The 27,302-nt window shown below is 41.1% G+C and overlaps 1 protein-coding gene across 1 annotated transcript in view; it reads right to left on the reverse strand.

Annotated features, from left to right (window-relative positions):
• MAP3K21 (mitogen-activated protein kinase kinase kinase 21) overlaps positions 1-27,302 on the reverse strand; it is a 55,788-nt gene that overhangs the window by 25,507 nt on the left and 2,979 nt on the right. Inside the window, exons 2-4 of the mRNA XM_068982627.1 lie at positions 12,427-12,607; positions 5,284-5,432; positions 4,080-4,255 (exon numbers count right to left, since the gene is read on the reverse strand). Of these exons, the coding sequence (XP_068838728.1) occupies positions 4,080-4,255; positions 5,284-5,432; positions 12,427-12,607 (506 nt within the window). The remainder of the gene's footprint in view (positions 1-4,079; positions 4,256-5,283; positions 5,433-12,426; positions 12,608-27,302) is intronic.

Consider the following 27,302-nt stretch of genomic DNA (forward strand, 5'->3'; position numbering starts at 1 on the left):
CAGGATGCCACATCGCAGAGCTCTCACACTTGTCCCAGCACACAGCAGACATTCAACACATTTGCTGAGAGGAAATTGTGACATGGAAACTGACAACGATTTCCCCAAAGATATACTTTTAAATGTTTGTTTTTTTTTTTTAAGAGAAACATTTACTGTTGGGGGAATACCCATGACATACCTTGTATTAATTCACAGTTCAGCCTGGTAATAGCAGAAGTAAGCTACTCACAGACTGAATTTAGGTGTAAGGTATCTTGGCCCCATGCACAGTATTATTATACACTAGCACAAGAACTGTTATGCATATATATTATACATATATATATATATTCAAACCACAAACAGAACTTTTTTGCTCTTTCCTCTGCAATTAGGTTGGCTATGTGCCTTCAGTATTATGGTCAATGCAAAAGTCTAGCGATGTAATGCTGAGTCATACTACGAAAGTCTAGGTAATTTAACATGGGAGAATGACCCAGTTACACGATAATCCCATATTTTTATGTCAAGCACTGGAACATGCAAATGGACTCTTCACTTAGCAGAGCATTATGGTCTATTTAAAAAGAATTCTACTCTTTTAGATAGCTAATGGGAAGTTGAGGTAGTGCAGGCTCAGCCTGGTGCTCTGGGACAACCTAGAGGGTGGGATGGGGTGGGAGGTGGCAGGGAGGTTCAGGAGAGAGGGGATATGTGAATGCCTATCGCTGATTCATGCTGATGTATGGCAGAAACCAACACAGCTTTGAACAGCAATTATCCTCCAATTCAAAATAAATAAAGAAAAAAGGAAAAGAATTCTACAATTTTAGAATCACAAATATATGGCATATAAAAATGCCTTCCTGGACAATGACATAGCTTTATGAAGTCTATCAATAACTTGCAATGTGGTATTGCCCAGACATTTATTGCACATTGCTGTCATTGTTCAGTTGCTAAGTCGTGTTCCACTCTTGGTGACACCATGGACTGCAGCATGCCAGGCTTCCCTGTCCTTCATTATCTCCTGGAGTTTGCTTAAACTCATATCCATTGAGTCGACAATGCCATCCAACCATCTAATCTTGTTACCCTCTTCTCCTCCTGCTCTCAATCTTTCCCAGTTTCAGGGTCTTTTCCAATGAGTCAATGGAAAAGAATAACTGTGTCATTCTTCACATCAGGTGGCCAAGGCATTGGAGCTTCAGCTTCAGCATTAGTCCTTCCAGTGAATACTCAGGATTGATTTCCTTTAGGATGGACTGGTTTAATCTCCTTGCTATCCAAGGGACTCTGAAGAGTCTTCTCCAGCACCACAATTTGAAAGCATCAGTTCCTCAGCACTCAGCCTTCTTTGTGGTCCAATTCTCACATCCGTACACGACTGGAAAAACCATAGCTTTGACTATATGGACCTTTGTCAGCAAAGTGATGTCTCTGCTTTTTAATAGGCTGTCTAGGTTTGTCATAGCTTTTCTTCCAAGGAACAAGCGATTTTTAATTTCATGCCTGCAGTCACTGTCTATAGGCCTTTTTTGTACAGTTCTTCTGTGTATTCTTGCCACCTCTTCTTAATATCTTCTGCTTCTATTAGGTCTATACCATTTCTGTCCTTTACTGTGCCCATCTTTGCATGAAATGTTTCCTTGGTATCTCCAGTTTTCTTGAAGAGATCTCTAGTCTTTCCCATTCTACTGTTTTCCTCTGTTTCTTTGCACTGTTCACTTAAGAAGGCTTTCTTATCTCTCCTTGCTATTCTGTGGAACTCTGCATTCAGTTGGGTATATCTTTCTGTTTCTCCTTTGCTTTCACTTCTCTTTTTCTCTCAGCTATTTGTAAGGCCTCCTCAGACAACAACTATTGTCTTCTTGGATTTCTTTTTCTTGGGGACGGTTTTGGTCACTGTCTCCTGTATAATGTTATGAACCTCCGTCTACAGTTCTTCAGGCCCTGTTTACCAGATCTATTCCCTTGAATCTACTCATCACCTCCACTGTATAATTCTAAGGGTTTTGATTTAGGTCATAATTGAATGGTCTAGAGGTTTTCCCTATCTTTTTCAATTTAAGTCTGAATTTTGAAATAAGGAGCTCATGATCTGAGCCACAGTCAGCTCCACGTCTTGTTTTCGCTGACTGTATAGAGCTTCTCCATTTCTGGCTCCAAAGAATATAATCAATCTGATTTTGGTATTGACTATCTGGTGATGTCCATGTGTAGAGTCATCTCTTGTATTGTTGGAAGCAGGTGTTTACTATGACCAGTGCATTCTCTTGGCAAAACTGTTAGCCCTTGCCCTGCTTCATTCTGCACTCCAAGGCCAAACTTGCTCGTTACTCCAGGCATCTCTTTGTCTCCTACTTTTGCATTCCAGTCCCCTGTAATGAAAAGGACATCTTTTTTTGATGTTAGCTCTAAAAGGTCTTGTAGGTCTTCATAGAACTGTTCAACTTCAGCTTCTTCAGCATTAGAGGTTGGGGCGTAGACTTGGATTACTGTGATATTGAATGGTTTGCCTTGGAAATAAACAGAGATCATTCTGTCATTTTTGAGATCACACCCAAGTACTGCATTCTGGACTCTTCTGTTGACTACGAGGGCTACTCCATTTCTTTTAAAGGCAGCTTCCTTGGTGGCTCAGACAGTAAAGAATCCACCTGGAATGTGGGAGACCTGGGTTCTATCCCTCGGTTGCGAAGATCCCCTGGAGAAGGAAATGGCAACCCACTCCAATGGCAACCCACTCCAATATTCTCGCCTGGAGAATTCCATGGACAGAGGAGCCTGGTGGGCTACAGTCCATGGGGTCACAAAGAGTCAGACATGACTGAGTGACTAACATACACACACACACACACACACATGCCCACAGTAGTAGAGATAACGGTTATGTGAATCAAATTCACCCTTTCCTGTCCGTTTTAGCTCACTGATTCCTAAAATGTTGTCCACTTTTGCCATCTCCTGCTTGACCACGTCCAATTTACCTTGATTCATGGACCTCACATTCAGGTTCTTATGCACAAGAGAAGAATTTAATCTACTGAACAATTATATACCACAGACAACCAAGATAAACTCTGAGTCATCCAAATGCTAAAGTGTTACAAAAATAGCTTTTAAAAAGTAAGTACTGCCACTGAAACACAGCAACGTGCCCCAAACTTGGGGGTTTGGGGGACTGCTAACAGTCAGGCATTACTAGGAACTCACTTCCCAACTTGTCTGCCTTCCTATTAGGTGTGTTTCTGCTTCACCTGCTTTACACTTTGTATGTAGTTAACATATACACAGCTTCAGCATGGTTAACATTCAAGTTTATTACTTTTCTTCTCTTAAAAATGCATACACCTAGAGCTTCACTCATCATATTAAAAAGTTCAAAAGTTCCTATAGAATTTTCCAGTTTCTTCAACAAAGTAATGCTTTAAAGACAAAAAGAGGGGAAAGAAGGGGGAACTAGCATAAAAGAAGTTTTAAAGAACCTAATGGAAAACATGCAGCCCATGCTGAAATTCTGATTTGCACCAATCAACTATAAGAAGACATCTTTCCGACAAACTGTGACATCGCAATATGGAATCTTATATGGTATCAAGGAACTACTGTTATTTTTTAAGATAATAATGTCAAGAAAAATATTTTAAAATTCTTCCTCATCAGAGATGCATTCTGAAGTATTTAAAGGTAAAATGACAAGAGTCTAGGTTTTAACTTAAAATATTCCAGTTTAAAATAAAAAGATGATAATAAGAAAAAGAAATGAACAAAGTGACAATCTACTGACAATTATTGAAGCTGGTTAATTCACACAAAGGGTTTAGTATGTCATTCTTTCTCCTTTTTAAAGTTTTTTTTTTTTAATATTTGAAAATTCCTTTAATAACCTTTAGTAAAAGGTTATTTCTTTTCCAGTTATACATTTTGAGTACAGTTCTGTTTTGTTTTAACAGGAAGGAAAGAATCAACAAATATTGATGTGTGAAAATATTTTTTAATAATGGTTTAGTGGTTTAGTCTAGCAGTTCTTGACTCATGTTCTCCATAATCTTCATGAGTGTGAGCATGTTATGCAGTTAATATTTATCACTGACCTTTTCCTTTGTTCTCAACTCATCAAACATTTGCTGAATTTCCAGTTTCCAGTCATCTTGCATGGAATGAAAGGACTCTTGAGGCATTTCAGTCATAACTGCCTTTTCAATTTCAGTCAGTTGTTCAAGAATTGAAGCAAAAGATGGTCGAATATGAGGGTCTTGTTGCCAGCATTCTAAAATAAATAAGAATCATGGTAAGTCCATTTCTCCGCATAGTTCAGATTGTCAGCCTGTGCTGACAGGGTCTGTTCAAGATTTTAAACATCAGTTGATGATGATTTTGAAAATTTTATTTTACACCATGCCTGTGTCAGTAGCCTGTGAAATAATTATTATTAGATAAGGCTCTTGTTGTCTGTATGACTTGACATTAGTATAAGGATGTGTGCTTCCTCTGCCTTACCATGAACTCTATCTCGCCTAAGCTGCCCTCATCACATGACTTACAGTTTCAGAGTTCTAAAAGTCAGTCCAAGAAAACCTAGGTCTCTAAAATGTTATAGTCACAAGAGAGGTTCTAAGCAAGGTAACTTACTGCCCACAAAAAGAGTTACTTAACAGTTTTTAAAAAGATAAGACCAAAATAGATAAGGTCATGGCAAAACCATGCCAGCTGAGACTATAAAAGATTATTGATCATTAGGTAGAATTAAAAATAGCACATATGAAGCCCAATCAATATTGCCTTTGAACTCCTCTAGTGTATTTGATGACAAATTTATTACCATTCAACTGAATTTTGTATAAATGAGTTATTATTAAACTGGATTGTTTTTAAGTTACTTAGTTCATCAAAACTTAATCTGACATCTTAGATCAAAGACATGATTTCTTTTTCTTAAGACAGCATAATTATTTAAAATCGTCTGAAAATTAGAATTACAGAAATTACCCTTTTGGTTTAAAAAATATTCGGATGTTCTCTTTTTGTAGAATATTTACTGGCATACAGCTGTTTCACAATGTTGTGTTAGTTTCTGCTGTACAGCAAAGTGAATCAGCTATGCGTGTGCTCGGTTGCTATATGTACACATATATCCCCTCACTTTTGGATTTCCTTCCCATTTAGGTCGCCACAAAGCACTGAGAAGAGTTCCCTTTGCTGTGTATAGTATGTTCTCACTAGTTACCTATTTCATATACAGATGTTCTACTGAGTGATTCCCCTTGATCCCACAGGCACACACAGACACCCAAATACCTTTCATGAGCTTGGCAAATGGCTCAGGGCAGGTGGAGGGGATGGGCAGAGTGAGCTTGTTGACCGCCACCCCGTAGGCCACAGCCAGGCCGTCAATGCCACGGTAGGGCACCTCTCCCGTGAGCAGCTCCCACAGCACCACTCCGTAGCTGGAAAGTAGAGTTTTCATAAAGTTAAGTGGGATTTTTTTTCCTCATGACACAATCAATGGGAGAAACACATCAGTGCCTTCATCCAGATCCTAATCATCTTCTCTTCTAACAAAGCCCATAGGGGCCCTTATCCCAGTGTGAGAGGTGGGTTCTTCCACTTAACATTCCAAACATGTGCAATTACTCTCCTTCCAGAAATCAGTTATGCCTTCTTCTGAAGAAGTGAAACTACTTAGTGGATAGGAAAGCTTAAAAGCAGAACATGACTGAATTAAACAGGGTCCAGAACCAGGCCTTTTCATACTGTTGAGCTGACTCATTGGAAAAGACCCTGATGCTGGGAAAGATTGAGGGCAGGAGGAGAAGGAGGCGACAGAGGATGAGATGGTCGGATGGCATCACCGACTCAATGGACATGGGTTTGAGTCAACTCTGGGAGATAGTGACGACAGGAAGGCCTCGTGTGTTGCAGTTCGTGGGATCACAGAGTCGGACATGAATGAGCGACTGAACAACAACAAGAACCAGGCCACACATAAAGAGCAACGTGGCTGTTCTGATGTTTGTCCTTCTGTCTCATTTTTTCCACACCTCCTGAAGATCTTCAGGACGCTGAAGATTCCAGCCGTACAGAATTTCATGCTATACAGCACAGGACTGAAGTCCAGTCATGCTGTTTTAAAACAGGGTTTTGAAATTGCTCCTCTCTGCCTCTCCTTTTATATTTAGGAGATGTGTTACTCATGTTTCCACCTAATGCCTACTAGTAACAGACAAAGAAATCCTGTGGGCCTCCCTGAGCCGGCTGGGAGGACGTGACGCATCGTTTTTATAACTGAGGGAGGAAAAGTGAAAGGAGAATAAAAAACAGGGAACAAGCGCAGCAGCCAAGCTCTTCAAAGCATCCCCAGATGTGATACAGGCGTGTGCTGTGCTGTGCTTAGTCGCTCAGTCGTGTCCAACTCTTTGTGACCCCATGGACTGTAGCCTGCAAGGCTCCTCTGTCCATGGGGATACTCCAGGCAAGAATACTGGAATGGGTAGCATATCCCTCCTCCAGGGGATCTCCCCAACCCAGGGATCGTCTCTTGCATTGCAAGTGGATTCTTTGCCAGCTGAGTCACTGCTGTTTCAGTTCAAGGGCAAATGAAATTACATACAAGAACCAGCAAACTCACAGTAGAGGGATCTCGAAATGAATTTTTAAATGAAGCTGAAGGACCAAGTTTCAGTTCACATCCATACTAGAGACTCTGAGTTGGTCCAGTACAAGACAGTACAGGGGAGCATAGAAATAAGCCTTGAACATTATACATATTTATTTTCTTCTACAAAACCAATCAGAACATTAGTTTTTCTCTGTTGTTGTTGCTTAGTTGCTAAGTCATGTCCTACTTTTTGTGACTTCATGGACTGTAGCCCACCAGGTTCCTCTGTCCATGGGATTTCCCAGGCAAGAAGACTGGAGTGCCATTTCCTTCTCCAGGGGATCTTCTTGTCCCAGGGCTCAAACCTGCATTTCTCACATTGGCAGGCAGATTTTTTACCACTGAGCCACCAGGAAAGTCATCTTCAAAACATAAAGTGCATTCAGATAATCTTTTGTTTTGTTACATAAAACATCAATCACTCTTGACACTCACCTGACTTTAAAACACATAAGCATGGGGATGGGACACAGGTTTGTACCTATGGCTGATTCTTGTTGATGTATGACAGAAAACCACAAAATTCTGTACAGCAGTTATCCTTCAATTAAAAATTAAAAAAAAAAATAGCATATAAGGAAGGAGCATATTTGCTTTAGGCTCTATTAACATAAGGGGCTTCCGTTGTAGATCAGTACATTCCTTCCCTCGGTAAGGAATCTGCCTGCAGTGCAGGAGATCTGGGTTCGATTCCTGAGTTGGAAAGATCCCCTGGAGAAGGAAATGGCAAGCCACTCCAGTATCTTTGCCTGGAGAATCCCATGGACAGAGGGACCTGGCAGGCTACAGTCCATGGGGTTGCAAGAGTTGGACATGACTTAACAACTAAACCACCACTATTAACATAAGAAGTACAGTGCTATTCACTTTTCTAATATTTTCAAACTTCATTAACTAAGTTAAAAAAAGTTTGAATGTTTTTGTGTTTGTGTGAGTTAAGTTTTATTTGGGGGCATAATGAGGACTATAGCCCAGGTAGCTCTGAAAAACTGCTCCAAAGAGGTAGGGGGAAGGTCAGTGTTATATATGACTCTAGTGCAGGCAAGCATAACTTTTTGGCAGAGGCTTGCCAGTCACCAGGAACAGATAAAAGTTTGAAATTTAAAGAAGTAACTTCTCATTTCTTCTGTTTGCTGCTTATATATGATATTTGAGCATAGTTTTAAAGACAGCAGACAAAAGGCACTAAAATATGTCTAAGCAAAGGCAAAACAGCTCAGAAGCAACAAAAGTCATTTAACTGTGCGTTGGAACTGATTTCTGAGTCTCATTTGATCATCTCCTGATCTTAAGAGATACAGTGATTCACGGTATCACAAATACAAAAAGGCGTCTATGAAGAAGGCCTGGGCTGCACAGAGACTCTGGAGCCCCGGTGCCCGTCATCCTGGCCATGACCACTGCCTTTATGGGTCTCTCCAGTAGTGCCCACTGGACTCTAGACTCCCCTGGAAACATTCAGAAAGGGATGTAGAAACAACAGAATATGCCCATTCAAATGGGGCTCACGGATCCTCCAGCTGATGTTCTGCTGGCTCAGAAGCAGAGGTGCTCCGTCCTGAGGCCCCTGAGGGCCAGGGCTCCTTCTCCACCAGGAGGAGTAAGAGGGCAGCACTGAAAGGCACCTGGACCTGGAGGCAGCAGACCCGGGGCTGAGCTGTGGGACTGTTACTCTCTGCTGACTGTGTTTCACTCACATGGCCTTGAAGCTGATCTTGAATCACTGACGAAGTATTAGGGATATCTGCCCTACCCTCTCAAAGCGCTGCTTTACATATTTTTATAAAAGGAATATATAATGCAGTACTTCTAAGTTATATAATGCAGTACTTCTAAGTTATATAATGCTATAAGTATTAGTAATTAAGTTGTAAACAGGTTTTTTCAAAAGTTATCTGCTTAGTTTCTTAAAAATTATCTGTATTAGGATGCATTAGCAGAGACACATACTTAATTTCAAGAGTAAGTAAACTTAATTTACAGTTCAATCAACAAAAATCATTTCAGAGCATGAGACCAAAAAATTCTTAGAATAACCGAAAAGTGCCTAAATTCAAAGAAGCTTCCTTGCTATTCTCAATAGAAAATAACAAAATTAAAACAATAACAGCACAACTTTGCCTCTTGGAAGTTTCAGAGAATGAATAATTTAGGATAGGTCATTTTTCCAGAGTGAAGTAGTCTGGTAAGAACCAATCTGCAAAAAAAAAAGGGGGGGGACTATTTCTATGGGACAATTTCTAAAGCATAATGCATATTTTTCTGCTCTCTGAAACTCAGTGGGATATAGTATAAAAAGCCCTCTGCTAAGAACACAAGTGATCTAATGATCAAGGGCTGTGGTGGCAGGAACACGGCTCTTAAGCCAGGGATCAGAGCATGCTATTCATTAGCTTTACAATTCTGAGGAAATGTCTAAATCTGTCAGTGTGAACCTGGGGTAATCACAGGAGTCACAGTAAAAGTTCAGTGATAATATCTGCCAAAGTTATCTTGTAGGGTAGTAACTGGTAAGGAGGTAAGAGGCAGAAAGAGGACAATCACTAAATACACTAGTATATACATATAATACCAGCCCTACGGACCAGGGCGATGCTTCTTGAACGCAATTATTTTTATGGGAATGTTACAAAGGAGGTTCTCAGGCAAAGGTCTGTGTAGTTCAGAGGGACAGCCTTCCCTGCCTTCCACATTCTGACACCAAGGACTGTGCTGTGACATACTGATGCATTCTGGAGGTGTGTGCGGACGTCTGGCTCCACACCAGGTGGCTACGCAGGCCAGTAGTCTCGGGTCTTTTTGATACGTTGCAGGCTGTCTTTTGCTCCTGTCGCCTACCCTGTTCTCAACTGCCTTTTTAAAAATTTTTCTTTTTTACCAGCTTAGCATCCTTCTCCCCTCTTCTGATTAGATGCTTCTACTGAAAATCAGACAACCAAGCTTATATTATACAACTGAGAAAAGAACAGATTTTGAGGGAATTCCTCTCCATGAGTGTTTGGACTTCAAGACCCAGACTGTGACTGATTTTAGAAATTCTTTTTTTTTTACTTCTTGATTCTATGTTTATAGTCGATGAGGTTGCTATAAAGCATTTATGTAGATTGCACAGCGTTTGTATAGGTTATAATTACATAGTTTATTTTCAAAGGCATACAACTGGTAAAATGGTTACAGTGTTAAGTAATTATACAGAATGTAAAATTGATTTATGGTACATTTTATGAGTTTTCAGAGTCTTGAAGTATAATTTCTTAAAATAGTCACCTACTTCACTTAAGTATTTTGGCACTGTATGTTCAGAAAATTATTGTGATTAAGCCAAGAACAACACATCTAATATTTCATAAAGACACATGTGCTCAGTCTCAGCAGAGTATAAGTCATTAAGTAAGGGGTGAGGCCCAAGCGTTTGTATTTCTCAAAATGGCCCAAAGACGCTATAGAACCCCTGGCACAGGTGATAAATTTCTTAAAAGTCGTAAGTAGAACAATTAAATTAGAAGGCCTTATTTATATACTGCTGGTGGGAATGAGGACTGGTGGAAAGCAGTCTGGCACTTCCTCAAATGATTAACTACATAATTACCCTGTGGCCCAGCAATTTCACTCCTATCCAAGAGAAGGAAAACTCGTGTCCTCACAAAAACTTTTTCACAGATGCTCACAGCAGCATTATTCAGAATTAGTCAATAAGTGGAAACAACCCCAACGCCATCAACTGATAAATAGACAAGAAAACGTGGTATTATCCACCCAGTAGAATATTATTCAACAATAAATAAGAATGAAAGTCTGACACATTCTATGACATGAACCTTGAAAATATGCTAACTGAAAAGCCAGTCAGAGGACTGCATATTACATAATTCCATTTATACAGAATGTCCAGAATAAGCAAATCTGAAGATACAAAACATAGGTTCATGACTGCCTTGGGCTGGGAGGGATGAAGTTCTGAGGGAGATGGCTACCTTTAATAGGATTTCTTTTATGGATTATGAAAATGTTCTAAATTGTGGTGATGAAGGTACACAAGTCTATTAATATACTAAAAGCTATGAAACGGCACAGTTTAAACTGGCGAATTCAATAGTTTGTATGATGTGTGAATTCTATCTCAATAAAGCTGTTAAAACAACAACAATTAAAAAAAAACAAAAACCCTGGAGTTTTAATACTAGTCACACAGCATTCTGTGAGCCTCAGATGAAGGCCAGTAAGCTCCTGGTGCCTTGTAAGTATAAACAGAGTTGTTCTGTTGTTCTCTGTGTGGTTCTGGTATGGATGGTGTCTTCACTCCCTAATGAGACAAAGCTGAATGGAAAATTCAGATAACCTGGATAACCCGGGATCCCATTTTGGTCTAGCTCTCCATTCCCAAACCAGAAGCTTTAATCTTTAGATGATTCAATCTATAAAATGAAGGAGCTGATATAAATTTTTTCTTCAAACTCCTTCCATGCTAACATTCTGTGTGTGAGTCATGAGGAATCAAAATTTTCCTTAAAGTGAGGTCTGTGTTTATTTACCAACAGGTCTTACAAAATGCTATTACTGTTAACTCCAACTATAACTAGTTTTAATCAAACCTCTGATTTAATAAGATTCTCCTATCAAATGGAAGTCCTAGGATAATCAAAATCTCAAGTTACCCATTCCGTCATGATTATAGCTATCTTGATCAAAACCACAAAACCTTCAAAAAGGCTCATACAGATCTTCCTCAACTTACAACAGAGTCACATCTGGATAACTCCATAGTAAGCTGAAAATGTCATAAAGCTGAAAATGCATTTAACGCACCTAACGTTATAGACGGTTAGCCCGTGTGTGTGCTGTGCTGTCACTTCAGTCGTGTCCGACTCTTTGTGACCCTATGGACTTAGCCCATCAGGCTCCTCTGTCCATGGGGTTCTGCAGGCAAGAACACTGGAGTGGGTTGCCATGCCCTCCTGCAGGGGATCTTCCTAAGCCAGGGATCAAACCCATAGCTCTTCTGTCTCCTGCACTGGCAAGCGGGTTCTTTACTACTGACACCACCTGGGAAGACCAAGCTTAGCCCAGTCTTTCTAAAAGTGCTCAGAACACTTACATTAGCCTAGAGTTGGGCAAAATCATCTAACACAAAGCCTAAAGCTGATCTTGTGTTGAATATCTTGTGTAGTTGGTTGCATACGATACCAAAACTGAAAAGCAGGGTGGTTGTCTGGGTTCAGAATGGTTGTAAGTGTATCGGTTGTTTCCCCTCCTGATGGTGGTGCTGACCAGGAGCTGCAGCTCACTGCCTTTGCCTGGCCTCACAAGAGAGGACTGGACCATGCGTCACTAGGCTGGGAAAGATCAAAACGCCAAATCCCAAGTACAGTTTTTAGGAAGTGCCTACCACTTTTGCACCATTGTAAAGTCAAAAAAATTCTTAAATGGAACAACCACAAACTGTGGACCATCTTGACTATTCGTTATGCTCAGAAATGCTCAATACTTTGGGACTCATTTCTGGCTTCCCTGGTGGCGCACATGGTAAAGAATTTGCCTGCAATGCAGAAGACCCGGGTTTGATCTCTGGGTCAGGAAGATCCCCTGGAGAAGAAAATGGCAACCCACTCCAGTATTCTTGCCTGCAGAATCCCATGGACAGAGGAGCCTGGCGGGCTATAGTCCATGGGGTCACAAAAAGTTGGACATGACTAAGCAACTAACACTTGGGACTCATTTAATGGAAGTGCAGCAACCAGTTTCCACTAACATCTGCAAGAGCAAAATGCATGGTGCTTACTTACCTCCAGATGTCGCTTCCCTTGGAAAACAAAGAAGACTTGATAACTTCCGGGGCCATCCAGGCATACGTGCCTGCTGCACTCATCCTGGTAGTCCTGTGCCATTCTCTTGCCAAGCCAAAGTCTGTAATCTTCAGTGTCTTGTTGCAGATGTCATCATACTCTATCTTCTCGAGTAGCAAAACTAAGGGAGAAACAAAGGGAGAGTGTTCGCATATTTTCATAAATTTTCAGTGTCTTTTAAAATACAATCTTCACTGCAGTTAGCTGTGAAGAGAATAAACCTGCATTTTACCATTTTATCTTATTAATACATCATGCTTTTCATAGCCTTTAGTGGGTCATTTGTGCCTGAAGTTACAAGTATAAAAAAATCCAGACACAATACAGCTTAGCATCTTTATGAGAAAGCAAATGATTTCTAAGGGCAAGAAACATTTAACTGAGATATCACAGGGAGAATCAGAAGTCTCTGAAAGTTTATGTGACAGGAAAATAATACATGGTTTTCTTCCAAGAAGTTAGGTCCTAATCTAAAAATGTAGTGTTTTCTACTGAATGTATTAGAGTATTGCAAGTAGACGGCATATTATCATAAATCATTATTATCAAAGATTATCTTAAGTTTGCCAAATGCGAATAGACATGTTAACCCATTAAGTTATTTTATGAAGTTCGATTGCTTTACCAGAGATCAGAATACAGCAAAAAGTAAAAATTTCTAAGAAACATTATACAGATGCTGGTTTCTCCAGTCCCCTGACAAAATGCAGAGTGTACAAGAGCAGCTTTCAGGAGCTGAGCTGAGGTCAGGGCTGCCCTGAGCTCTCACATGTGTGTGTGCATGCTAAGTCCTTTCCATCGTGTCCCTTTGCCACATTCAGGTAGCAGAAGCTAAAACAACCCTGCTTCCCATCACTGCCCACCTGTACCCACTCGCCCTGCCCCTCCCAGAGCCTTAGGTTCCTCTCTCCCCTGGTAGATTTCTCTGCCTATAACCAAGCAGAAATGTCCCACTGTTTTCCATGAGGCTCTGATGCAGCTGCGTATCCATGCTACTCCTTCCCATTTGCTACAAAACGGATGGTTTAAACCTACTATGTTTTCTAACTTACCTCCTTGCTCCTTCCTTAAAACCCTCCTTCTAGCCTGCAGCTCAGTTATTCCAGTTCAACCTAATGCCCCACAGCTGTGAAATTAAAAGACACTTGCTCCTTGGAAGAAAAGCTCTGACCAAACTAGACAGTATATTAAAAAGCAGAGATATTACTTTGCCAACAAAGTTCCATCTAGTCAAGGCTATGGTTTTTCCAGTAGTCATGTATGGATGTGAGAGCTGGACTATAAAGAAAGCTGAGCACCGAAGAATTGATGCTTTTGAACTGTGGTGTTGGAGAAGACTCTTAAGAGTCCCTTGAGCTGTAAGGAGATCCAACCAGTCCATCCTAAAGGAAATCAGTCCTGAATATTCATTGGAAGGGCTGATACTGAAGCAGAAACTCCAATAATTTGGCCATCTGATGCAAAGAATAGACTCATTGGTAAAGACCCTGATGTTGGGAAAGATTGAAGATGGGAGGAGAAGAGGGCAACAGAGGATGAGATGGTTGGATGGCATCACTGACTCAATGGACATGAGTTTGAGTAAATTCTGGGAGTTGGTGATGCAGAGAGAGGCCTGGTGTGCTGCAGTCCGTGGGGTCACAAAGAGTGGGACATAACTGAGTGACTGAACTGAACTGAATGCCCCGCAGGTGCCCCTCCCCTACTACCCTGCCACCATCTTACGCTGAATTACAGTCCTTTCTGGACCAGATGTTGGCCCTCTCCTCTGTCACCCACACACCACCCCAAGCAGATTCATCTTCCTACAGCTCTGTGGCACCCTTTCATCTTTTTAAGCCTCTCATGAATAAACTACGACTACATTTCACAATAGCAATGACTCTCAAAACCACTACACTAAGAGAAGGAAACCCCACATGAAGGGTTTCATACAGTGATTCTGACATCCTGGAAGAGGGACAGAAATCAGACCAGCAGCTTCGGAGGCTGAAGGGAAAGGTCTGAGGGCAGCACTCCATGGGAGAGTTTCTCCAAGGTATGCAAATTCTCTCTTTTGGTGGTGGTGGTGGTGGTTACAGGATTATATGTATCTGTCAAAACTCAAAGTTTTGACAGATACAAAACTCTCACTGTTTGCAGATAACATGATCCTCTACATAGAAAACCCTAAAGACTCCACCAGAAAATTACTAGAGCTAATCAATGAATATAGTAAAGTTGCAGGACATAAAATCAACACACAGAAATCCCTTGCATTCCTATACACTAATGTGGGATGATTTGGGAGAATGGCATTGAAACACGTATATTATCATATATGAAACGAATCAGCAGTCCAGGTTCGATGCATGATACTGGATGCTTGGGGCTGGTGCACTGGGATGACCCAGAGGGATGGTATGGGGAGGGAGGTGGGAGGGGGGTTCAGGACGGGGAACATGTGTATACCTGTGGTGGATTCATGTTGATGTATGGCAAAACCAATACAATATTGTAAAGTAAATAACCTCCAATTAAAATAAATAAATTTATATTAAAAATAAAAGAGGAAAAAAGGAAAAAAATCCCTGTGTTGGCAATAATATGGAGAAATTAGAACCCACATACAGTGCTGGTGGGAATGTAAAATGTGTCACTGCCATGCAAAACAATTTGGTAGTTTCTTAAAAGTTAAACATAGAATAATGGAATTATCATATGACCTAGCAATTCCACTCCTAGGTAGGTGCATACCCCAAAGAAATAAAAACAAGTGTTCAAACAAAAAGTTGTACATGAAAAAAAAAAAAAAAACTCATCAAAGTGAACCCTCAGAGGGTGAGTTTTACTCTATGTAAATTATATCTTAATAAGCCTGCATTTAAAAATATTCCATGATTCCCCATAACTCAGAGATAATATCCACACTCTGAAACCTGGGAAATCACAGCCCCTAGATTCACACAGCAAGCTACATTCAAACCATGCCCAGTTCCTCTACGGATAAGCTTCCTCTGCTCAAGCCAAGCTGGCTGCTCCTCCAGCCCAAACAGTATCTGCTCAGTGACATCTCCCAGATATCCTGGGTCAGGAACCATCACATCCCCCACACTCACGTGGCCTCTGTGTTTCTGTGACAGCTCTGCGAGGCATCAGGTACCACAGCGTTTGCGTTTACTTGATGCCTCCACTACTGAGAGCTCTGAGATAGTAAGTGTGAAAGAGTGTGTGAGTGAGGGGGGGAGAGAGTGTGTGTGTGGTAGGGATGGCAGGAGAGGAGAAAGATGGTAAGAAACTTGTACACTCATGCTCACCCGCACGGAACCACTCTGCGTTGCCTGATTCAGCACAGGTGCATTGAGTTTACAGGTGAAATGAACAAAACATGCCCATTCTTATGTTTATCCTTTGCCCATGCCAATTCCCATCTAACAGAAATAATAAGAGTCCATAAGAGTCATTGGTAACTGTCAATATTCCCCATATTCCTTGTACTTTACAGGCGTTATTTCATTTAATCCTCACAAAAATCGCAAGAGACAGGTCTTCATGATCAGAAGGTAATTAATACTGAAAAAGAATTGAGCAACACAGTGAATCCAATCAAACAGCAATTCAAATTTCAGAGTTAATAGAGAGTATGTCTGTGTGTGTGCAGGGGTAATTATTATTCAGGTTTCACCTTGAAAAATAACATGAAAAAAGTCTATTTTAATCTTTTTGCCAGTTTTTCTAAATGTCCTATGGACATCTAATAGCAACATATGAGATACAAAATTTTAAATATATTTGTGCAGGATACAAGATTAATATAAATTAAATATATTAATCTATTATATTTAAATTATTAATGACATCATTCAAGATGCTCCTATTCTTATTTTTTCTGCACTTGATAAAATATTCTCAGAGAAATGTTAATATGTCTCAGTATGATTATGTATTTTGTTCTTTTTCCTTATATTTCTTCTGATTTTTGTTTTATGTATCTTTCTTTGTTACTAAATGTCTAATGATTTATGATGTCTATCTTCTTTGTAAACTGTACCTTTTATCATTAAAAATATTCATCTTTGTTTCATTTTAAAATGAATAAATTTAACTGATTTTTTTTTGAAAAGCCTTTTACTCTTTAACAACATCTTTGTCACTGCTTAAATCAGGCACTAACTCTTAAAAGGAACAAAATGAACAAGCATGGGAGATTTCTTAGAATAAATTATCCAAACAAAACTGGAAAGAAGCATAAGACATTCTTCATGTTTGATCTGTGGAAAAGGGGAAGCACTTTCCCAAACGTTATAGGAATAATCAGCATTGACTGAGCACATTCTGTCCGGTACACTTAACCGGTATTTTAATCAGATAACCCCCACCACAGTGCTATGTGAATATTATTTATCACCTGTACTTGATAGATAAGGAAACTGAGACACAGAAATGCTGAGTAATCCGTCCAAGGTCACGTAGCTAAGGAGCAATGCCATTCAAGCCGTCTGACCCCTGTGTCCACGGTCCTAACTACAGCCTGCATTACTCAGTTGACAGCTGTTATAAATTTTTCACAAGTGCTTTCTTGATCCCTTGGAAATCTCCTTGTATTCAGGAGCCTGTTGTCCTCCTTTCTGATTTCCTGCCATTGGATAATTATCACATGATCTAAGCAGCAGCCCTGCAGCATCACGACAGAAGCATGCATGCCAGGGCAGACTGCTCAGTTTGGACTCTGTGCTTCTGATTCCTGTCTGTCACGGGAATTATGACAGTGCAGGCAGGAAGAAAGGAAGACACATTCAGTGCTCAGAACGGTGTCTGAAACACAACAAGCATTTCGTAAGGATTACACATACATACACCCACATACACCCTTTATCAACGGATTTGAAAGCGTTTTTAGCAAATCTTCAAAATCACTTTCATGGAAGTCAGGAAATCCTATCCTTTTGCAAGGCTTGAAATTTCACTTTGTAATGGATTCACATTGGTGTCATCAATTTAGGCAGTTACGGAAGTCACAGAGTTAATGCAACATGAGCTAGCTGAAGGGGGACTGATTATATAAGTTGCCAAATCTGAATAAATACTGTTGTGCTGTAAAGTTCCTTCCCCTAGAACTTCTAACTAATATGCAGAGAGTAAGGACCCCCTTCTATCCCCCCAACATCACCTAAGGCAGTACCTCACACACCAAACACTCAACAGTTTTTATTAATGACAATTATTAATATCACCAGTCATAATAAGGATATTGTCTGCTGCTGCAGCTGCTGCTGCTGCTGCTAAGTCGCTTCAGTCGTGTCCGACTCTGTGCGACCCCATAGACGGAAGCCCACAAGGTTCCCCTGTCCCTGAGATTCTCCAGGCAAGAACACTGGCAGGGGTTGCCATTTCCTTCTTCAATGCATGAAAGTGAAAAGTGAAAGTGAAGTCGCTCAATTGTGTCCCACTCTTCGCGACCCCATGGACTGCAGCCTACCAGGCTCCTCCGTCAATGGAATTTTCCAGGCAAGAGTACTGGAGTGGGGTGCCATTGCCTTCTCTAGGATATTGTCTACCACTAACTATCCTCTTCTATGTAGAGTTGTCTCCATTTCATATCTCATTGGACCTTCATGCCATTCTGTGACAGTCTGGAATTTACAGTTTCCAGGTCACAGTTAGAAATGTAACCCAGATCATATGGCTACTATACAGGGCCTGGCTTCAGATCCCATCTGAAGAGCATGCATCTAAGCAACCGGGCACAAAGTGGGCACACCAAATTCTGGGCCACAGAAACAGACAATTCTTGCCAGTCTTCCTTGTTACTAATAATGCTACCAGTTATTAGTATAACTGGTAGAATAATCAGAAATTTCACTTTGTTCATTTTTGAATTTTCCTTTCTTCTGTGTCAGGTCAATGTATATTTATTTCTCAGGGCTGATTCCTCATAAATATCAAGAAAAAAATCAATATCTGATCCTTTAAAACCCTGTATACTTGAACCACAGAAACAAAAAATAGAATAATAATTCTATTTTTAGAATAATAATCAGAATAATCAGAAATTTCACTCTGTTAATTTTTGAATTTTCCTTTCTTCCATGTCAGCTTAAGGTATATTTATTTCTCAGTGCTGATTCCTCATAAATATCAAGAAAAAATCAATATCTGATCCTTTAAAACCCTGTATACTTGAACCACAGAAACAAAAAATAGATAATTAGCTACAGGGACTTCTCTGTGGCTCAAACGGTAAAGAATCTGCCTGCGATGTAGGAGACCGGGGTTTGATCCCTGGGTTGGGAAGTTCCTCTGGAGAAAGGGATGGCAATCCACTCCAGTATTCTTGCCTGGAGAATTCCATGCACAGAGAAACCTAGCGGGCTATAGTCCGTGGGGTTGCAAAGAGTCGGACACGGCTGAGTGACCAACACACACACACAGCTACCTCATCAGCTGTATGATGTTTCTCCCCTCACAATACACACTGATTTCACTTTTAAACGATGATATTCTTACACCATTCAAGACTCTACATTAATGGTCAAGTTGGCTCACAGTTCTATATAACTGTTTTCCAAGACACTTTCACGTATTTTATCTCTTCCTTCTGATAAACATCCAAACAGGAAGGCATGAGGAAGCCTTGATTAAAATGGGCCTAATAACCAATCCACATCCTCAGGCACCAGGTAATGCCTGGCAGCCCTTGAGAAGCAAAAAACCTCAGAAAGGCAACTGTAAAATAAAGGCAGAACTACCAGTGAGAAGTAAACACTCAGTATTTAAAGAGGATTGCATTTCTAAAGCAATGCCACGGCAGAATGCACTATTAGCAGCCACTGCGTTGGCCGCTTTGAAACACCTGCCCCCACCTGGAGCCCAAGGTTTCCACAGAAGCTTTGAACTAACAGAAAACAAGTTAAAATAACACTCTGAATGTCACACGTTTAGAGTTCCATGAAAGGCCCATTGTTCTGGATTCTATTTCAGAGGTGTTCAGCAGAATTCTTCAAATTCCTTATCTTTTGGGCAAAATGACCGAAACCAAAAATAGCCAGTGTCCCGACAGGTAACGTGACTGGGCGCCTGGCCAGGTTCCAGCGGAGGACAGGCTGGCGGTGCTTCTGCATCCTGCCCACTACCAGGAAGAGGACCCCAAGGAACAACCATGCATGAAGCGGGCACATCAACTTCTGGGCCACAGAAAGTAGTCAATTCTCGCTAGCAACCCAGCGACGAATGTTTGAGCCCCTTTATGTGCGACTTCAGTAAAGATTTTTGACCCCTGTTAGCCCCATTCTTGAACAATCAGCCTTTACAACCTGTGTTTTGTCTACTTATTCAACCATGAGGCACTTGATTTTTTCCAGCTCCTTTGAAGTTTCACTTTGGTATTTTCCAAATCATAGTATATAATGTACATAGTCCTTAAAGCAATTACAATGTATCCATTCTATTTCCTCACCATTTATGGGAGTGCCAGTCCAAATTCCATTTGAGTCAAATAGGTTCATTTCAATTAACCTTTAACTAGGACTATGTTATATATATAAAAAAAGTCTGTTAGAAAGAAATCAATTGAGGAAAGCACCAATGTGAAAGAATATATTAGCAAAATACCACCTCTCAGCCTAAGACAGTAATGTTACTCTGTGAATTTCAATTCTGGAAACAATCAGCCATTCATTTCCAGGGAAAAAATGATAACTTACTCATGTTTCTTCCATCTATTCCCACACCTGTAGCACTTATTCACTCACCAGTCTCTGGAGGCCTTCATCTTGGTCTTCAAGTCCCTTCTCAATCTCATCTCCATGTCTTTTCAGCTCTTCCTGGACTTTCCAAAAGGAATCCTACACCCTAAAATTGCTGTACATTAAAGGCCACTTCTCTTTTTTTTTTTTAGCCTTTAGATTTATTTATTTATTTATTTTTACATTTTCATTACAAATTTTTTTTTATTTTATTTTTTTACTTTACAATACTTGTATTGGTTTTGCCATACATTGACATGAATCCACCACAGGTGTATTCCCAACCCTGAACCCCCCTCCCACCACCCTCCCCATATCATATTTCTGGGTCATCCCAGTGCACCAGCCTCAAGCATCCTGTATCCTGTATCCAACCTAGACTAGCGATTCGTTTCTTACATGATAGCATACATGTTTCAATGCCATTCTCCCAAATCATCCCACCCTCTCCCTCTCCCACAGAGTCCAAAAGTAAAGGCCACTTCTAAAACACATGACATTACATTAGCGTCTCCTTGCTCCCGGTGCCAGTTGTGTGGACCACCTCCCCCTTGCACCCTCCACAAAACCACACCTGGCCTCCACTTCCCATGGAGGCAGCCCAGCTCCAGCCCTGGATTCTCGCTGCAGCACCTACTGTGAGATGGCCTTCAGGTCCACCGGCCTTTGGAATCTCAATTTCCCCTTCTAGTAAAAAACCAAAAAAACCAAAAACGAATAGCTTTGCCAGTCTCTGTCTGCTCCCATATTACACCATGTAAATACCATGTCCCCCTGGGTGCCTTCCCTCAGGACTTCTCTAGATGTTCTCTGCATTTCTAAGGCACTTAAGCTGTGCCACTCCCCTTACACTTGAACACAGTCTTATCTCATTTGTTGGTCTCATCTCTAATTAAATTATAAGCACCTGGAGGATAGAATGTGCACCTAACTCATTGTATTCATTTATTTCTACTGCACAGCAACTACCATTTTTTATACATTCAATAAACAGTTGCTAAATGAGTGACTACTATAAGGGGAAGAAGGAGCAGGAAGATGAACCTTTTCATGTTAAGCCAGCTGCTGAGTATGAAAAACCAGTGCACCTGTTCCTCCTAAAACAGCACAGACTGCTTTAGAAATAACGATAGCAAAGTAGTTATTTGGATACTGACCCACCAGCTGCAACTGACGCAGCTGATCGTTCCCCCCTGAACCCTGTTCTTCTCTGGCCCCCAAGGATCACAGCACCCTCTCACGTTCATTCCTTTACCAGCTGCTCCTTTTTCTGGTTCCTCGCTCTCTGCAGGGCCTCTAATCCCTGGTGACCCCCAGGGCTCAGCCCTCGGACCTCTGGTCTTTCCTATCGGCACTCAGTCCCCAGATAATGTCAGCCACTCTCAGGCCTTTTCATGCCATGGACATGTTGCTGACTCCCAAGTGATCACTTCCACCCTAGTTCCTCATATGTTCTCAAAACTGTAGACCGTGTGACCCGCTGCAACGTCACTCAGAGCCAGGCCTTGGTTCCAAAACATTCCAGGGGCCACCCCCTCTCTCCTGGGTGCCCTATGATTCCCTTCCAGGCCTCTCCTGTCACAGCGGGCTCCTGCTCTGGGGAGTGATTTCTGTTCTTCAACCAGAGTTTGTTTCTCCAGGTGATCTGCCTTTCCACTTCTTCAGGTTTTGCTTCCTTTTCTGGAAGGCCTCTCTTAACCACACGCTAATCTTGAACTGCTCACTCTAAGATTTTAACCTTCCTTTTCGACTTTTAGTTTTTCTACTAAGCAACTGGGCTTCTCAGGTGGCATTAATGGTAAAGAACCCATCTGCCAATGCAAGGAGACTGAGAAACGTTGGCTTCGATCCCTGGGTCGGGAAGATCCCCTGGAGGAGGGCATGGCCACCCGCTCTGGTATACTTGCCTGGAGAATCTCATGGACAGAGGAACCTGGAGGGCTAGAGTCCATAGGGTTGCAAAGACTGAAGTGACTTGGCGTTCATGCACTAAGCAATTAGCACCCTCCACCATACTATGTCTTTCACCATTTACCCTCTAATGTCCACACTGCCCACTGGCGTGTAAATTCCACAGGGGGAAGAACTTGTTCTCTACTTTGCTCACCACTGACTACCCAGAGCCTGAAGCATCCCTGGCATGTAGTGCACAGTCACTAAATGACTGTGTTGTGATGAGTGAGTCAGCCCACTATATACAAGGAGAGAGACCTCTGCAAGTTCCAGGCACGTAATCAGCTAAATCAGAATTTCATATGGCCCTCAACACCATAGACACACACAATATTCAGTTTCAATGAGAAAACTTCTTACATTTCATTGTGTGTGAAACATACACATCACTCTTTCTGTCGGCTGAACATTTTCTGTATTTTATCAAGGTAGGGAACAAAGCAAACTCAAGAGGGAGGAATCCACCGCAATATTCTACATTAATATGTTAGTAAACAGAAAGTAATATAATTGATATTATTTGAGTCAATATTTGCAGACAACCTGAAACAAAGTAACTCTTAAAAGTCAATTAAGCCAGTAATAACTCAAACCTTCTATATGTAGTCAAGACACTCTCCCCAAATGGCATGTGATTTACTTTTTCAAAAAGCATAAAAAATGTCCCAGTAATGAATTCTGCTGCTGTGCTTAGTTGCTGTCGTGTCCGACACTTTGTGACCCCATGGACTGTAGCCCACCAGGCTCCTCTATCCACGGGGATTCTCCAGGCAAGAATACTGGAGTGGGTTGCCAAGCCCTCCTTCAGGGGATCTTCCCAACCCTGGGATCAAACACAGGTCTCTCGCATTGCAGATAGATTCTTTACCGTCTGAACCACCAGGGAAGTCCAATGAACTCCGTAGTGAAACAGTTAAAACAGCAATTGAATACTTCATGCCTTCTCCCTGACCCTCAACTTATCAAGCCAAGTTACAAGCAGACTGGCCAAAGTGTGCAGATGGCAGCATTCCTACAGAACAAAGCACGAGACTGTTTCCTTGTACAGCTGGCTGGCCTGGATCAACGGAGCCAATCAAAGGATGAAGACTCTGACCCCCAACTAAAGTGAATAAACGTATGATAACATGGCACTATATTCTGCAGAAATAATAATGTCCTCAGGTTATAAAGAATTGTGGAAAGCTTTTAGGTATCAATGAGTTCACACACAAGCAAGTTAGGCACTATTTAAAGCACTCAAAGTGTTTCTAAACACTTAGTATAGTCACCAGCTTATATTTAGATTGCATCTTACAGTTTATTAAGTACCTTGACATATACAGAAGTCAGGGAACTACATCCTATGGGCCAAACTGGAAGCTGAAAAGCTGCAACAGGAACTATACGGCCTGCAGAGCCAAACATATTTACTACCTGGACCTACAGGGGAAAGGGTGCTGACGCCAGGTGTGCACTGCTTCAGTGATCCTCACACGACCCTGCTCAGAAAGTTTGAGGCCATGAGCTCACTGACTGTGAGAAGTGGAGTCAGAGCTAACTAAATTCTTGCTGCTTTGGGGTCAGTTGTACAAATATAAGTTCTAGGCTCCAAAATAAAGCCATCACAGTTCTCCCAGCCTCCCCAGGAGCCCTTCTTCTGCCCCCTAAAATTCCTTCATCAAGGTATTTCTACCTTGTGGGAGCCACTCAAGTACCACAGAGAGTTTGGGAAGTCACACTGAAATTCCAAGTTAAAATCATCAGCCTGACATAGTAAATCTGGTCATTATTTTCCAACTCTGGTGAGTGAGAAGGAGAAAGTGCCCTATATTATCTCACTAAATAAATAGTGATTATAAAAATGAGGTTCTGATCATAGGTGATAAACAAATGTATCCCAAACTGATGTCTAAGTATTTTATTTTTTATTCCTGACCCACTAATAATAGTGGGTCTTGATAGATACAGTCATAAAGTAAGTTACTCTAAGCTTATACACTTTTCTTCGTATATATTTGTCTTACAGATCAGAGGACTTTCCTCCTCAAAACTGTCCATGGCTTGCTTTTGCCGTCAGACAGTCCAGAACTCTTGGTATGGCATTCAAGGCCATGCTAACATCTGGCCACAAGCTAAACACCAGTCTCCTTCTCAACAAAAGCCACTGTCTACTTTTCCTTCTAGCACACCTGACTCCTAACTGTTCACTAAAAAAGCCATCTGCTTTCATGTAGAATGCACCCAATTGCCTACGAAGGGTTTAAAAAAAAAACTAGATTTTTCCCCTACAGGTTCCTGTTCATCTCCGAGAGGAATTCAGTAGACAGTATCAGAAATCAAGGCTGTCAGGCTCAGTGAGGTCATATAACTTGCCCAAGGTCACACAGCTTGTAGATGATAACACCAATATTCAAACCCAAGTCTGACCTCAAAGCCAAGGCTCCTTTTGGTACTGCAAGGTTCTAGAACAGTCCAAACCTCACATGCCAGTGTGGGAAAGCAGGACTTACAGACAGCCTTCTGAAATGATAGAGGAGATCTCCTATCTTGGCTTTCCTTTCCCCACACTTTGATACACTTGACAATGACTACAAAACGATCTGAGATGTACATTATAATATAAGCATAATGTGAAAAGTTAAAGTCACTCAGTCATGTCTGACTCTTTGTGACTCCATGGACTGTACAGTCCATGGAATTCTCCAGGCCAGAATATTAGAGTAGGTTGCCATGCCCTCCTCCATGAGATCTTCCCAACCCAGAGATCAAACCCAGGTCTCCCACATTGCAGGCGGATTCTTTACCATCTGAGCCACCAGGGAAACCTATAAAATGATCATCAGCACAAAATTACTCACAACTGTTAAAAAAAAATCAGAAGTGGACTATTTATTTTCCAACAAGCAAGCATAAAAATGGAAGGGGAAGACTTACCTGATCAAAATCAAGACCCATTTTGATTGCCATTCTTTCAAAGATATATCTTTAGTCAATTTTGTTTCAGAAGCAGACAGCTCTCTGTCACCACTGGGCTCTCTGAACTGATCTCCCTGAACCCCTAGAATAGGAAGAGGCCATGGCATGAAGCTGCATGTCTGGAGTAAAAGAACAGACGAGAGAAGGGAGAAGACGCACGTCTCTCAACTGATAATAGCATAATTAATAGCTCCTCCAAACCACTCTTATGAGCTTTTTAAGCACCTTATTTGGAGATCACGCTGGCTATAATTTTCTCAAATAGCTCCTTTATTTACACTGCACTAATGAGAAAAGCAAAAGAAAAAAATTTAGACTCCTTTTGTAGTTTTAGTAAGAGCTCTAAATTGCATTTCATAATAAATATAACTATGTCTATTTATAGACTGTAGATGTCCTTGTAGATAATAATATATAATAATTATTCCCAGGAGGCTAAAAAAAAAAATCAGGATAAAAGATACCTAATCATTGAAAGAAAAAGTACACAAATAAGCAACTACAAGGTCTGTGGCTCAGTTTCTCATGCAACGTTTATTTTCTGCTTAAAAAAAAAAAAGGTAGAACACAGTAAGCAACATTAGCAAAAAAGGAACCATAAATTATGCTAGGCAATCTTCTTTCTATCCTGAACTATGTCAGAACAAACAAAACACTTAAGACTAAATTCTAATCATTCAAAGCCTCCTCAGCAATTCACATATTGTACTATTTTCTTTTCACTCCTTCCTGGTAACTTCCCTGAAAACCACTTCCATTGCTCAGCCAAACCAGTGCTTTCTCTGGCCTGGACAATTTCCCCAGTCTTCATTCAGGCCAATTCCTAGTCCACTCTTCAGAGTAATCTTATAGACACAGGCATTCGATCATGCCCCTCCTCTGCACAAAATGCCCCAAGGCTTTGGACTGATGGTTGGTGCTCAGAGGGAAACCCCACGTGGACCAGGGGCCTGCAAACCACCCCCAGCCCACATCTCTCTTCTACTCTCTGCTCCAGCCCTCCGGCCCACCTTCTTCCCAGTCATCCAACAATCCAGGCTCACGTCTACGTCATCTGCCCTTTGCCTGGACCTTTGCTTGACTCATTCCTCCTTCTCCAGGTCTCCGTGTCACTTCCTCGGAGTGGCTGCCCTGACCACCCCGTCTGATCAGCATCCTCACTCTCCACCCCTCATCATGCTTTCTTTTCTTGACAGCACTTACTGATATTTGCATGACTGCCATTTTTCAGCAGTAGCAGCCATTTATCTTCCCTATGAGACTTAAGTTCGGTGCTGGGGGAACACTGTTTACCATCTGCTTTCGCACTGTATCCTCGGGGCTAGAACTCCCTGGTAGAGGGTAGGCCCTCAAACTCTGTTGAATAAATGAGTTCCAGCTCACAATGATTTTTCTCTTTTCTGAGTGCATATAAAACTGGTCCTTTTCACAGTAACCCAAGGTTGCCTTGGATTGCTCTCTAGTTGTGGTACACAGATTTAGCAAAGCATTTTCTGATAACTTTGCATCTGGGAGTGACAGGGCCTAGCATATTTCAACAACATAAATGATGCTTAAAACTTGCTCATTTGGCTCAACTTTCAATCTTTTGTTGTCTCTTGAAAAAGGGACAAAATTGTTTGTACATCACAAGATTGGTTTTTATTTCAACAAACATTGTCTCAGAATGATATGACAGGACTTAAAAAAAAAAAAGACTGATGAGAAAAGAAAGAAAGTATATCAAGAGCCATATCTTAGTTTGATAAATTTAAACATTTGTTTTAAGGCAATAATTTCTACTAGCTCGGGTCCAAGTAGCTGTATTCTGGCTCTCTGTTACAAGAGCAGACTAAAGAGTAACACTAAATTTCAATATTGATTTTTTAAAACCTTGTTTACATTATCATTAACTCACTACCACCATTAGCAAATAGCCAATAGAGTCAAACAAAACATACTGTAACAGAGTCTCTGCTGTACTGAAAGAAATCTCAACAAGGAGTTATGGCTTCATATATCACAAGAGGGTTCCAAGGGACCTGCATTAATTCACTGAATAAATAATACCAGAGCCAGGATAAGACAACGTGCTAGACCCTGCTCTGCACCTTTTAGGCCCTATTCAAAATGCTTATGTCATAGAAGTTAAAAACTGTAAAAGTGGTCATATCGTAACAAATATTTGGCTAGGCGAGTGAC

This window comes from Capricornis sumatraensis, chromosome 10 (genome assembly GCF_032405125.1).
Source record: "Capricornis sumatraensis isolate serow.1 chromosome 10, serow.2, whole genome shotgun sequence".
In the NCBI taxonomy this organism is placed as follows: domain Eukaryota; kingdom Metazoa; phylum Chordata; class Mammalia; order Artiodactyla; family Bovidae; genus Capricornis; species Capricornis sumatraensis.